At 47.0% G+C, this 13,377-nt stretch overlaps 1 protein-coding gene across 1 annotated transcript in view; it reads left to right on the forward strand.

Moving 5' to 3' along the window:
- Positions 1 to 13,377, forward strand: part of COL13A1 (collagen type XIII alpha 1 chain) — a 90,124-nt gene that overhangs the window by 22,546 nt on the left and 54,201 nt on the right. The window contains exons 3-7 of the mRNA XM_030486359.1: positions 5,308 to 5,315; positions 7,938 to 7,964; positions 10,551 to 10,586; positions 11,228 to 11,254; positions 13,022 to 13,072. Of these exons, the coding sequence (XP_030342219.1) occupies positions 5,308 to 5,315; positions 7,938 to 7,964; positions 10,551 to 10,586; positions 11,228 to 11,254; positions 13,022 to 13,072 (149 nt within the window). The remainder of the gene's footprint in view (positions 1 to 5,307; positions 5,316 to 7,937; positions 7,965 to 10,550; positions 10,587 to 11,227; positions 11,255 to 13,021; positions 13,073 to 13,377) is intronic.

A 13,377-nucleotide genomic window follows, 5' to 3' on the forward strand; every position in this document is an offset into this window, starting at 1 on the left:
TGGGTTTGATTTCAGAGGCGAGCTTGAGTGACTGGCGTAACCTGGTGCCTCAGCTGAGCGTTGGTCACATTTTTTGGCAGTGAAATCCGAATAGTCTTTTCCGTGTCCAACATTTCTATGATCCTTTGAAGAACTTCTTGCTGCTCTGCAGGGTGTAGCTGAGAGGCTGAGAGAGGGATGCTTTGGGGACAGACGGGCCTGGTCTTTGCAAGGGGCTCATGCTCTCTGGAGAGAGTTACACACTAAGATTGTCTGCTGACAACACCTGAAGCAAAATTTCTGGAGGGTATGTTTTGGGTAATCACCGTTGTTTAAAATCTCTCTAATTATTTCGAAAATTTCTGTTGTCTTTAATTTCCCTACAGCTAATAATATTGAATTATGGCAAGGCACATGGCAATATTGCCTTTCATTTGCAGCTCTCTGAGTTAATGATCCCTTCACCTCCCCTTGTATTGTTTGTCCCCTGATGGATGCAGGGAAGATGCCTCTAGAAGACTGTGAGTACCCTGGATTTGTTGTGTGAAAACTGCAGCACAGCCAGCCTTAAAAAAAGTTGAAATCTACTGTCTGGGCTGTATGCACCCAACGGGTCTGCCTGCTCCAGAATAGGGTCATGATGTGCTGAACGTCCATGAAGCCATGAACAAGGGGATCTCTGCCACCCTGGGTAAGGTTGTGCTTGGACTGCTGACATTTTAAGTAGCATTTCAAAACTAATTGCCTGGCCACAGCTACGTTATTATCAATTAACATAGTCCTGAATGTCAGGAAGTAACTGTATCTCTCTAACTCGCGAAGGCTGCCTTCTGGGTCTGTGAAATGGCTGGATTTCCTCACAGGGATGGATTACATGTTTACATCTCCCCTTCTGCTGGAGTGTGTAGTGAGGATGACCCAAATGAGTGGCAATAACATCTTTATGTTCCTTCTCTGTCCATCTTGTCTTGTGTATTCTATGGAGCAGAAAAAAAATTCCTCATATGTGAGCTTTTGGAGCAGGGTGGAAGACACCCACATTGTGGACACTGGACTGCCTGAATCCAAAAAGTTAGAAAAAAAAATAAAATTAAGCAACAGCATTTGAGGTCGTTTTAAGAATGGACAGTTTTCCAGATGTCAGGAAATGCCCTTAAATGGATGGGATCATTTCAGTGATCCTATCAGTCCAGAGAGCACTGCTGTGTCTGAAGCTGAGGATCTCTCTGCCATCAGAAGGTCTTTCTTACTCCTCACAGACCTGCTCTAATACTGTCCAGCTTTTAAGATCTGATATTCTGGGATATGGGACTTTCCAGATGAGGATAAATATGACCCAGTTACAAAAGAAGCATCCCTTCTTCTGAGCCTGAAGAGGCTACAGCGTGGAGGGTGGCTTTTTATGTCTTTGTGGGGGTGAGGGAAAAAGGGTCATTGCAGTTCTGTTTTAGTTAGTCACCAGTTGAATGGGCCGTGGTGGAGAGCAAGTGAGCAGAGGGCTCTGTGGCATGGCCCTGCTGGCCATCACAGGTGTACCTCCTCTATATGTGCAGTAAGGTGGACTCGTCCTGTCTGCAGATTGTGGCTGCTCATTTGCTTACTTGGGCTACAGGAAAGGCAGAGCTTCTTTCAGGAAAGTTTCTCTCTGCATAAAAGCCAGAGCAGCTGAGAAGGGACAGTGCAGATGGTGCTAATTTCCAGAGGCCATATGTTTGGAGGGACCCTGGGTACCCCCACAAGAATTCTTTGTTTTCTCAATGTTCATTTTCAAAGGTGCTCTGGAGGTCTCCTCTTTGCAGGAGGCTGCTGCTTCCTCCTACTCGTCCACTCCTGACACGTTTGCTCCATCCCCTCCTCCGTCCCCCGCTGCTCGACAAGCCCCGCAGCTGGATAAACAGCAATTGCAGTTGCTTACAGCCCTCCAGTGCCTTTCAGTGAGACGCCGGCACGGAGAGATGCTTCCTGAGCTGCTCATCGTGGGTGGATGGTCGTGCTGTAGCCTGCATGCCAGCACCAGCAGCGCTCTGGTCCCATCAAGATCAGGTTCAAAACACACAGGATCTGGAGGTGCTAATTACAAATGTGGGCTCCCTGTTCCGTGCAAGGCAGAGGAATTTGGTGATCTGGGAGCTCTGGGTCTGTCTGCAGGCTGGGTTTAGCTATGAAATGGGCTTAGAAATGTTCATGGTAGCTTTGATTCCTGCCCTTTTGACTTCTTGTCCCTTCTCTGTTTGCTGTTTACAGAAAGGGGATTTAGCTCGTCTCCTAAGCAGCACCACCTCTATCTCACCCAAAAAGAGTCTGCTGTAAACACAGGAGAGGAGGAACCCCCATAGGTGAGATTAGCACTTGTGGCTGTTGAGGTTTTTTGCTCTTGGACATTTGTGGAGCTCTTTGGAGTTCACCACCATCAAGACCTGGCCCACCTGAGGGCAGTCAGGCCTCTTTCTACACAGCTGCCCCAATCTGGCTGGGACTGCAGGAGCCAGGGAGCGTGGGGGAACAACATGCAGTGGTGTTACGGTGATTCTGTTGCAGTTCATGTTGCTTTCATGAAGGGTTCTGTGCAGCCTGATTGACTTGTAGTTTTGCTCCCTTGGCTTACACAGGATTGCCAGCATCCCTGACCAGGACAAGGTATCCCTGCCAGTCCCCTCCCTGGCCAGGGGCAAGCCTGGTGCATTGTATGAGCACAGCTGGTGCTGCCTGCAAGAGGCTGTCTCAGACTGGCCATCTTTAGTTAGAGCAGTTGAGAGTGGAGACATGAGGATCTCCTCTCTCCTTTGCCTGCTCTTTCCTCTAATGTGCTTTAGGTTACTTCTTGTTATGTTAAAGACTGAGCCTCTTTAGAAGCTCTGCTCGGCCTTCTCATTAATCACCGTGACAGAACATGACAAATCCACTTTGCTGAAGCATTATTTCACTTTGTAAAATCCCTTGTGCTTTGCAACAGCTTATCCAGCAGCACCTCCTCCCTCCCCAGTGTCCTTGGCACATCTTCCCTCCTCCTCCTTCAGCCCATGCAAGACGATGTTGCTTTTACAAGTGACTGTATGCGAGGGCTTCTCTGTCTCCTGGGTCACATGGATGGTCCTGGCATTTGAAGCCCAGTCCCTGGATGGTCTCTACTGATTGACTTATTGTAGCCAAGACTGTGTCCCTGCAGCTCACTGATCTGTGTTTACACAAGACTGTGCAGGCCCCTTCACATAACCATTAATTTTATAGAGGGCATATAACGAAGATGGGCCTCCAGTATGCCTCCTGTCTTTGATCTGTGTGGGGTGCGTGGCTTGGTGGGCCCAGAACTGCCAGCATTGCTGACTTACTCTGCTCTGCAGACGTAGTTTCTGGAGCAAACAAAAGCGTATGTTTTCTCTCAGCGGTATTGCAATACCCTTACAGGCTGTGCTGCTGTCTGGTCACATTTGGTCTGGAAGGGTAGGGTGGCTCAGGGTTTGCTTGCCTTTAAATTTTTCTTTCAGTATTAGCTAAATGGTTTGATTCATGCAATCCACAGGTGCCCCAGTCTGCCCCTGTGCAGACAGGTAGGCAGGTTATTATGGGTCTATAGTATTGCTAATGGAAATAAAGTCCGTATATTGGCAAGTTATAAGCATTGACCTCGTGACAGGGTGCTCACTCTGAAACAAAATCTCTCTAAAACAGTCCTCTTGCAGAACTTTATTGTCACCCAAGCCCGACTTGGAAAAATTACTTTTTTTCTCCCAGTCTGGCATAAATTAGGATTCCTGGATCTGAGTCTGACCTTGCCGTCCAAAACGAACTTTCTGATGAGAAACCCTTTTGTTGTTTAGACTTGGCATACCAAGTAGGATAGTGACCTCAGCACCAATCCGGTGATAGGCAATTGCCAGACCTAGCAAATCTGGGTCCCCCCTGAGCCCCTGCCCTAAATTTGGGTAGAGTTGTTTTGAGCTGTTGAGCCTTCTAGCTGTGAATGTTGACTGTTTAGTTCTATCTGTCGGTCACCATGAAGGTGCTAAACATTTCTTTTTTTTTTTTTTTTTTTTTTAAACTGAAAGGTAACCTTTAGAGGTAACCTTTTTTGATCAACCATGATGAAAGCTGAGCAAAAGTCTTTAGAGTGGCATTTACAGTGCAATTTTAGGTTACCAAAGCTTGATAGCCAAACCATTTGCTGAAGTCCGCGGTACGAAAGAGTCATGCTAAGTGGGAGATTTCCAATGTGGAAAATGTTTGTTCATCCAAAGTCTCCAGTTTCTTTTGTGGACTTTCAGCCAGGGGTATTTTCAGGATGACGACGTATTCTGCAGGTGCTCACCATGACATCCACCTCCCATGCAAAGAAGAGGTTGCTGCCTGTTATCTGTCAGCTCGCCTGTTACGCTGTTTAGTCTTACTTCCTGGCACTTCACATAAAGAGAGGAAAAAAAAAATAGAAAAAAGAAAACAGAGTGTCTATAAAGTATGGAAAATGTAGAAACCCCTGACAGTTGTATGGTGTGTCTTGCTTCTCCCACAGAGAGGAAACCACAAAATAGACAGTCCAGGGGTTTCTTTCCACACACACAGAGTATCTGTCAGGATTTTGAGGAATTTTCTGGGAACTGATGAAAGAAATGTGCTGTTTAAGCCCTGATATATACCGTACAGTGGTTCTGTATGAGGGAGATGCAGTGCTCCACATTGCCAGGTTCCAAAAAGCTTTCCAAAATAAAAGAAACCCAAAGGATTTGAGGGAATTCCTTCCAAGAGGGTCAAAATGGCTCCTATGGGAACAGAGCAGAAGCAAAGGGGGAAATAAGCTTGCACTAAAGAGAAAAAGTATCTGATGTGCTTAATAGCTGTAGTTTTTTCATTAAACCTTTTCATGCCTTTGCAAGATCACCAATACTGATGGGAAATGCATAGGCATTTTAGCAGGAAAGGGGCTCTTTTCCTCTCCAGGTTCAACTTTCTCAACCGCAAGGGGTGGGCAGGATGTGAGGAGGAGTCACACAAGTAACAAGTCTCCCTGGCTCAGCGGTGTCACGCTCATGGAGGGGATTCCTGTCTGCCAAAGGACCAAAAATGAGTTTAACAGTGTCAAGAGCTTGACTTGCATGGCCTTTTCTACACAGGGCTTTCAGAGGCTGCCCTGCACTCATGGTGACTGTAAAGCAATGCTGCTAATTGTGGGGATACGTAAGTAATGAATAGGGAGTTTGTGGATGTGCATCAGCAAACGTGAGCAGCATCAGGATCAACCCCAAAAGATGGAACAGTGTGTTTATCTAGTCCTTTTTGTTAGGATTTATTGCATTAAAAAAATTATTTATTGTTTATTTTTCTTCTGTCTTTCAGGTCCACCTGTAAGTACCAAGTCTCTATGGTTTTAGAAGCTATTGACACAGAGTTTGCAGGCCATGAACTAGCAAAGTCTCCTGTCTGTGGTGTCTGGTGTGGTAGCTGCCTTCACAGTCCTGGCAACCTGGGACCTCTCAAACAGCAAGTACTGTGGGTGTTCAGGACCCATACTGGTGTGGGGTTGCTCTCGGCTGCATCGCAGCTTCCCAGGGTGATGAGACAGAGGGAGCACAGGGACGGGGACATCGCAAACACGAGGGCCACATATATTTATTAGTAGTTGGCCCCACATACCCTGGGGGAATCAGCTGTATGTGCTTCAATGCATTGGATGCCACATGCTGAATGAGACATGTTTGCAACAAAGGGAAAGATAGATCACAAACACATGGCAGGGGCTGTAGGGACTTGTTCCCTGCTACTCTTGTGGGCTTGCTGAACTGCTAGGCCTTGAAGTATAGCTGCACGATTATCAATTTCAGAGGAAAAATTGTGTTGACAGCTTCCTTTTTAAATGTTAGCTAATGCAAAACCTCAGTGCAGACTATTTAGGCTTCAGGAAAACAGCTAGGTTATTGCAGAATTTTCTTACAGCTATTAGGAGACCCACAGTGAACCCGAAGAAGCAATGCAAGGAATGAGGCCATGTATCGACATCTCTCAGGATTATAAAGAAATGCTATACTGTCTCTAGCACGATCCTTCCAGAGGAAATGGTTTATATTCGTGTACAATAGAGTAACTATACTGGGTTTCTGTGGAGGAATATGAGAAGTTAAACATACGGTAGTCATCTTTTGTCTGTTCATGCAAAAATGCCTTAAACAGTTTGCAGATGATGTTCCGAAGAGAAGTAGTTGCTGCACAACCTATTTTCTCCTTTCATCAAGTCAAAATGCTGTAGACTGAACTCCTACAGATATACGAGCACATCCCGGTTTAATGACAACAATCTTACAAAAAATTGCACCTTCCAGGCCAAAAGGTCTGAAAGCATTTTACAGCTGGAATCCCTGATCCATGCAAACCTTCAGCGATAGCTGATCCCAGCGGCTTTCAGGACTGGCTGCTGAAGAGGATGTATTTCAGTGTTAGCTTTGGGTTATTGGGAAGAAAGCACTGCTCCAGAGGGGGCTGCAAGTGGAGTCCAACTAGGACTGTCCTTACCACTGTATCCTGGGCAAGCATAGGTCAGTGCTAAAGGGATGGGGCAGGCACAGAATTGGTAGCGGTGAGGCGTTTCTATTATTGCTGACAGAAATTAGAGAGAAAGCACAAGGTCAACACAGACGTCTCCTGGAGAGCAGTCTGCGCCTTTGCAGGGTGAGGAAGACACACACTCCAGGCTTCCTTTGTAGCAATAAGTCTTAGAAACTTAATATCATAATGAAAGATTGAAGCCTGGCAGAAACACATGGGATCACCAGAGAAGTGCTGACAATATATGCTACCGTATCCTGGCTTATTGCAACCTCTGAACCTCTCTCCGCATGCAGACTTTCAGGACAGGCTGCGAGGAATGCTTCAGCCAATGGAAATAACAAGAGGAAGTCAGGCAGACCGAGCATCGTTAGCCAAAGTGGAATGTCTTGGGCTAACAGCACCCTTGTCTCATTCAGGACCTCTGGGTTTCTGATCGGCTCAGTTCACTGCGGAAGAGTAAAGCGGAGTCCTCCATGTCACCATAGGAAATATTTCTTCCCTCTCCCTGCCCCCCCATATTTCTTGTGATTAAAACTGCATGGAAACTCAAGTTGATGAGCAACAGACCTGGGCTTCTGCCTGGATGGTTGTCATGTACATCATGCTGGATAGTAACCCCAAAGCGCTGATGACCCTGTTACTCTCTCCTGGCTTTTTATCCCACCTTGCAAGACACAGCATATTCAGCAGCAGGGCTTAGCCCTCAGCGTTGGCTTGAATTTGGGCGTGGGCAGAAATACTCATTAGAAGCGCACTGAGCCCTGCTTGTAGTCTAGGATGACCAGGAGAAAATACAGGGAAATGACTGAGCAACACCCCAGTGGCCAAAGGGACCTTCATGCTCTCCTCTTGCCCAACAGATGCTCCCACCGTTGTTCTTGAAATCAGTTGATGCTTTGGTGAAGACAGGGGCAACCCGCAGTCATGTAAGAAATTTGGTGAGATTGGGACTAGAAGGGGCAAAGGAAGGAAGGAAATGATGAAATCATGCAATAGTCCAGAGGTTCCCAGACTCATTCGCCGTCTGGACCACATCCGAAGGAAAAGATCCTCTCACGGACATTTTCTTTCCCATTTCTGAACATGCAACATTTCTGTGGCAATTGCAACAATTCCATACATGAAAAAATAATATTTAGCAGATGGAAAATCAGGAAAAAAGTCAGAGCCCTGTAATTAGCTTGTTCTCCGTAGACATGCAGATACCTTCAGAGCCTGCGCAGAGAGCTGTGCCGAAAGGACAGAAAACTTCACAAACAGGAGATTAGGAAACCAAAGCAATCAGAGCTCACGGTCAAGGAGCTGTGGAGAGTTTTTTTAACCATTCTGTTTCCTAAACCCTTTCATGTGATTTCATCTCTTTATCATGCCCTTTCTTCAGAGTTTGAAGCTAACTTTTGCCATTTCTACGTACTTTGTTTCAGGGCCTTACAGGAAGACCAGGGCTCCCGGTAAATACTTCATTCTTTTCTTTTTTGCTCCCTTGTGCTCTGTGTCTGGCAGTACTTTCATCAGTAGGCCTCCAGGGTTCGTAAGCTGGGAGAAGGTAGTAATCTTGCATAGCAATCTTGATGTGGAATACCAAATCCAAGCAGCACATGAGACATGGCTTGTAACAGAGTAGGGACCACAGGCGCTTTGTAGGACCAAACTTAAGGGTAACATAATCCCTATGAATCCTCCTGCATGAGGGAAACACAGTATGTTTGAAGATGCCTTTGTCAGCTTGAGGGTCTGGTTGAAGAGGTGCAGTGTGCAGTATCCTTGCTGATGGGGCTTGCTAATTGCAGCAGGATTTAAAAGGCCTAAGTCACTCTGGGACAAATGTAGAAGTCTGTAATAACAGTGTCTGCATCTGAGAGAGAGAGCCATGAGTGAGGAAGGAGCATAGGGTTTGGCATGATGGCTGTGTGCTTTCCTGGTGATGGCTCCCTGCTCCCTGGGCTGCTGCTCACCTGGAGAATGCAACAGCCATAACAGGCAGTTTCCTAATGAAAGAAATGCAAACGGTGCTGCTCAGGACCCAGCTCAGGACAGAGGCTGCTTGCTGCCTTTCATGCTTCTCTGGCTCCAGTGTGGGAGCTGCAGGCAGCTTTGCATGACCTCGTAACCAACATACATGGTATCATCCACCTCTGAGTGCTCTTTCCTGGCTCCCTGTCACAGACAACCTTTCATTATAAACATCTGGCATTTATTTGCTGTCCTACCGGGAGCTCTCCCTTTGCTATTATTGCTTGGAGGGTTGTAACACTGCGCAGTCACATAGCAGACACAGTGCCATCATGTACCACTCCAACACCAGGTACTTGCTGGACACCTCACTCAGCCCTCACCTTGGGCTCTTCCTGCTTGGGCACCAGTCACTGCAGAGCAAGGAGAAATGAAATCAGCTTTTACCTCAAACCATGAGGGAGATCAGCCTGAGCTCAGCTCTGGAGGAAAGCAGCACTTAAGGGACTAAAAGCACAGGAAAACTCAGCATTACGTTCTCCAGCAGCCACAGATTAATCCCAGGGCAAGATGCTGACACCAGGAGTTTTGCTTGCTGCCAGCACACAGAGACAGGCAAATATTAGTGGGATTGAGAACCCGCCTAAACCCCTAGAATAAGTAGCTTCCTATAATATATCATCTACAAAATTTACAATCAAGCAGCTGCTTAGCGTTTCATCCATCTGCAAGGGATGCTTTTGCAAAGCATATGTTGCTTTTCAATTTATGAAAACATGCACTGCATGGAAAGGAATGCTGCCAATACTCAACAACCCCCCAGCTACACAGAAGGAAGTAGCTAAACTTTCACCAAGTAACAGTTTGATCCTCGGCAATAATGTCTGAGTTTGGGATGCATGGCCAAAGGAGCCTCTGCATACACTGGGCAAAAGAGAGTTGCGTGCATTCCCCATCCAGAGATTTCAGACTACGTTCAGACGTTGGGACTGAACAGGGGGAAGACACAAAGAAATGGCACCAATGGAGCTGGTGTCTCCAGCTGCAGAAACCAGAAACCAGGTTTACATCTACAGGCACAGGCAGCCATTGGCAGGGACACTCTGTTTTATATAATGAAACCCCAAACATTGCTGGAAACAGAACTGAGAGATTATTATCACGTCATTTTTTGCAAAATATAGAGCAAAAGCTACATAACTGCTGAAGCCGTATTCATCAAGATCCTTTAGCGAGCAGCTGCTATCTTCCAAATCTGCACAGCCTTCAGTTTTGGTGACCAGGAATGCAGAGGGTGTTGATTTATTTTTAATTTTTTTCTAATTTTTATTTTGGCAAATTGCGTAGTTAAATATAGAAAACTGCCTTGTAGGTAAGTGGCTGAAGAAAATTGCCGCCAGTCTTGTGTTCATGTGTTTACGAGGCTCTGCTCAGTGTCGCCTGACCCAAAGCCATTCCCCAAACCACTCTTTGGATTGTTCACGCCATGACAATGCACTGGGAAGTATCTCAAAGGGGTAGAGGACACTGAACACAGCTGCTCATATGTCTTCTTCCAGACATGCTTTTTCCTGTGTCAGCTTGTTTTCCCACATTTTTCTTTTGCTTCTGGACAGGACTGTATTTTCAAGTCTAAGAGAATCCTGTTTTAAAGTGATAACTCAAATAAATAGCTAACACCCAGATGACTTTGGTAAAGAGAGAGAAAAACGTGACAGTTTGTTACTGCAGGAAGCTTGTTCCCAAGACCTGGATTTTATGAAGCATTGGAAATTGAGATTATACTTTATTAGGCTGAAAACTCTTGCCCTTTTGCTGCCTAAATCGCCATGTGTAATTTCTGTGGTGAGATGTGCTGGCTTGTTACATGCACAAGTCAACTGGTGGCTTATGCATGTTCTTAAAGACAGGTTCAGCTACATGCAAACACACTTTCTCTCTAACTTGCTGTCTCACTGTCTCAAAATCCCTGGACACTTGCACTGCAGTGTGAAGCCGCATCTGTGGCATAGCTCATTTGTCCTATTTTATAACCTTGCTTTTGGCCATTTTCCAATTGCCTCTGATTTTGCCTTAATTGCCAGGGAGACAAAGGTGCGATGGGGATCCCTGGACGGCCGGTAAGTGAAAACCTCTTGTTGTATGTGCCTTGTTCTCCCCATCCTCTTCAACCCCCAAGATTTAGGGCGAGGTTTTCAGGATGATCCTTGGTGGGTGTCAGTGTGAGAGAAGCCACCTTCCCCGAGCCCCACACCTGAGGGGCTCTCCTTGTCACAGCAGGGCGGCCAGCCGTGCAAACTGCATACATGCTGGGGGGCTGTTTCCATCCCCTCTGCCATATTGCTCAGACCCTCCTCTAGTTCAGCAGCATCATCCCCCTGTTCCCCCAGTTGGGTGCCTCTCGCTGCCACCTCGTGCGCTGGCTAGGCTTGCTAACCAAGGGCTTGCTAACACACACCCCTGCCTGCCACAGGCAGCTGCCCTTTCCAAACAGCTCTGCCCTGAACAAAAGAGGGTATCCCATGCCTGGCTGAGCTCTGGATTTTGGAATTGCTCTTTGCTCAGGCGTCCCAGGGTGAGGATGGGGAAGAGGGCTGGGGCAGGAGCTGAGGCCACCTTACTCATTCCAGCCCCATAGCCAGGGTTTTGGTGTGGGGGAGTGTGCCCTTGCCGCTGACGCCTGTGTCTGTGTGTCTGTCTGTCTCTCTCTCTCCCCTCTGCACCCTCTTGCATGCGGCTGCGACGGGTGCCACTGACCCAGGGATTAAAAGGGCAACCTGGAGAGAAGGTGAGTCAGCTCCTCACAGCCCTTAGCATCCCCGACTGTCCTGATCTAGGGCCAGCCAAAGCCCCCCAGTCACAGTCATGGCTGCTGCAGCCAGCCTTGGGCTTTCACCCCCTCAGCCTGCCCCTTCTTCCTCGGCAGTGCGAGTTTATCTCCCAAATTCCTTCCAGGCCACTCAGCCTCCAAAGATGCTGTGTTTCTTGTTTATGACAGTTTACTAACAGCCTAAGTAAATTGTGAGCGGGCACACGCAGGGTTCCCTCCAAGGCTTCCTGGGTTTTAACCATTAAATTTCTTCCTCGCTGGCAGCTCCACTTGCCCTAATCAACCCGCAGCTCCCTTCCACCTCCCAGGTTAGCCCGATCCCTGGTGCAAGCTGTAACAAGGAAGAAAATGGCACACCACACTCTTATCTCTGATAAAGTGAGACCTCTTCCTACTAAGGAAAACTGATGGTGTAATTTAATTCTGTGAAATGCCATCTCACAAGCTGTTTGCCATTCAGTGATCTGGTGTTTTGTACCTGAAAAGAAGTGGTAGTTTGTAAAGCATCCTACTGCCGGCCCCCATGTTTTGACGTGTTTGACATTTCAGCATAGTCTATTTTCCCCAGCGCTGTGAGTACCCCCCACCTATGAGAACAGCAGAATAAAGGTGTTTGGCATGTGTGAATAACTGAATAACAATGTTATTCAGTTATCATATTTCCTATCAGTTAGGAAAGGGATGAATATTCACTTCATAAGGGGATCATCTGTGCACTGCCATATCAGGTCCATTTGCTCCACTTCTTAGGAGATAGAAAGAAAAACACAACAAGGAGGGGCAAGGTAGGACAGAGATTCTCCTTCCTTGCCTTCAAGCTACTGCTTGCTCATTGAAGCCAACCTACATTACCTAACAGACCAAGATTTCACTGCCTGAAGCCATTCTGCTTTTTCTCTGTGTCCTTGCATTTCTCTCTGGCCAAAGTTTTCAACATGAAGGGATAGCAGATAGATACAAACAAACAAGGGGAAAACTACTCTTAATTGTCCGTGCTTTCCCAAAGCCCTCTGTGAGAGTCTTAGGTCCCAGCTGTGTTTTGCAGAGAGCTCTGCTTGCTTGCAGTCTGCTTGGTTTATGGGATGGTCCATCCCAAAGCTCCCCAGCCCTGGGCACTTCTGGAACTGCCTCTCAGGAATATGCCATGTTTTCCAAAGACAGGGACATGTCCTGCCCAGTGCACATCGTGGGTGGCTAGGAGCTGGAGAGGCAGCTGTTTTCTTTTCCAGCAAGGACTTTGCTGTTTTCATCCACATCCCAGCTGAGTTTGAAAAGCACACAAGCAAGGCATTTCTGGAGGCAGCCAGTGAGGTCCTTGCAGCTCCCGTTTCCATGGAGCCCAACACATCCCTTCTTTTCTTTCTTCTGCAGGACACGGTCCTCCTGGACTTGCAGGAAAGAAACAGCAAGGGCTTCAGGCCACCTTTCACACTTGTAATGGGGCTGAACCTCAGTTTTGCCAGAAGGTGTTTTATGTGTTTATAGTTTTCCTTGCTGTGCAGCTTCCATTTTCTGGCACATCTGAGTAGCTCCAAGTGACATCTTTTCTCCCAAAGTGTGGGGCACGAGCTGGGGGAGGCTAGAACAGCAGCTGCCCTATAAGCCCTGAAGGTCTCACACCTTAAGCACCCTTGTTTAACCCCAGTCTTGATGGGAATATAATTGTCTTTGTATTTTCCTCTTCTCCTTTTCTCACCCCTTTTCCTCTCCCTTGTATATCTGCAGGGTGCTCCAGGAGAAGCAGGCATGTCTATCATCGGGCCCCGTGGTCCACCCGTAAGTGGCTTTTCTTTCTATTTTCGAGAGATGCAGGATGTGGGCAAATTACAAGGAAACACTTACGAGGGGCAGTAAGACAGCATCAGCTGGAAAGAGCAAAAATTCTGTGTCATGTGGTTGCCATGCTGAGCCAGGCTTGGGTTTATACTGCTATTATATACTATATATAATGAAATTACAGCTCATGCTCCATGGCAAGTGAGGAAGCCTTCCCTTGAAGGAAACCATATTCTTGTATTTAAAAGGAAGGAGCATATTTCCTTCTTGCAACGAGGCTGCTACCACTTTAGGAGAAAATACGC

The sequence above is a fragment of the Strigops habroptila genome, chromosome 5 (genome assembly GCF_004027225.2).
Source record: "Strigops habroptila isolate Jane chromosome 5, bStrHab1.2.pri, whole genome shotgun sequence".
In the NCBI taxonomy this organism is placed as follows: domain Eukaryota; kingdom Metazoa; phylum Chordata; class Aves; order Psittaciformes; family Psittacidae; genus Strigops; species Strigops habroptila.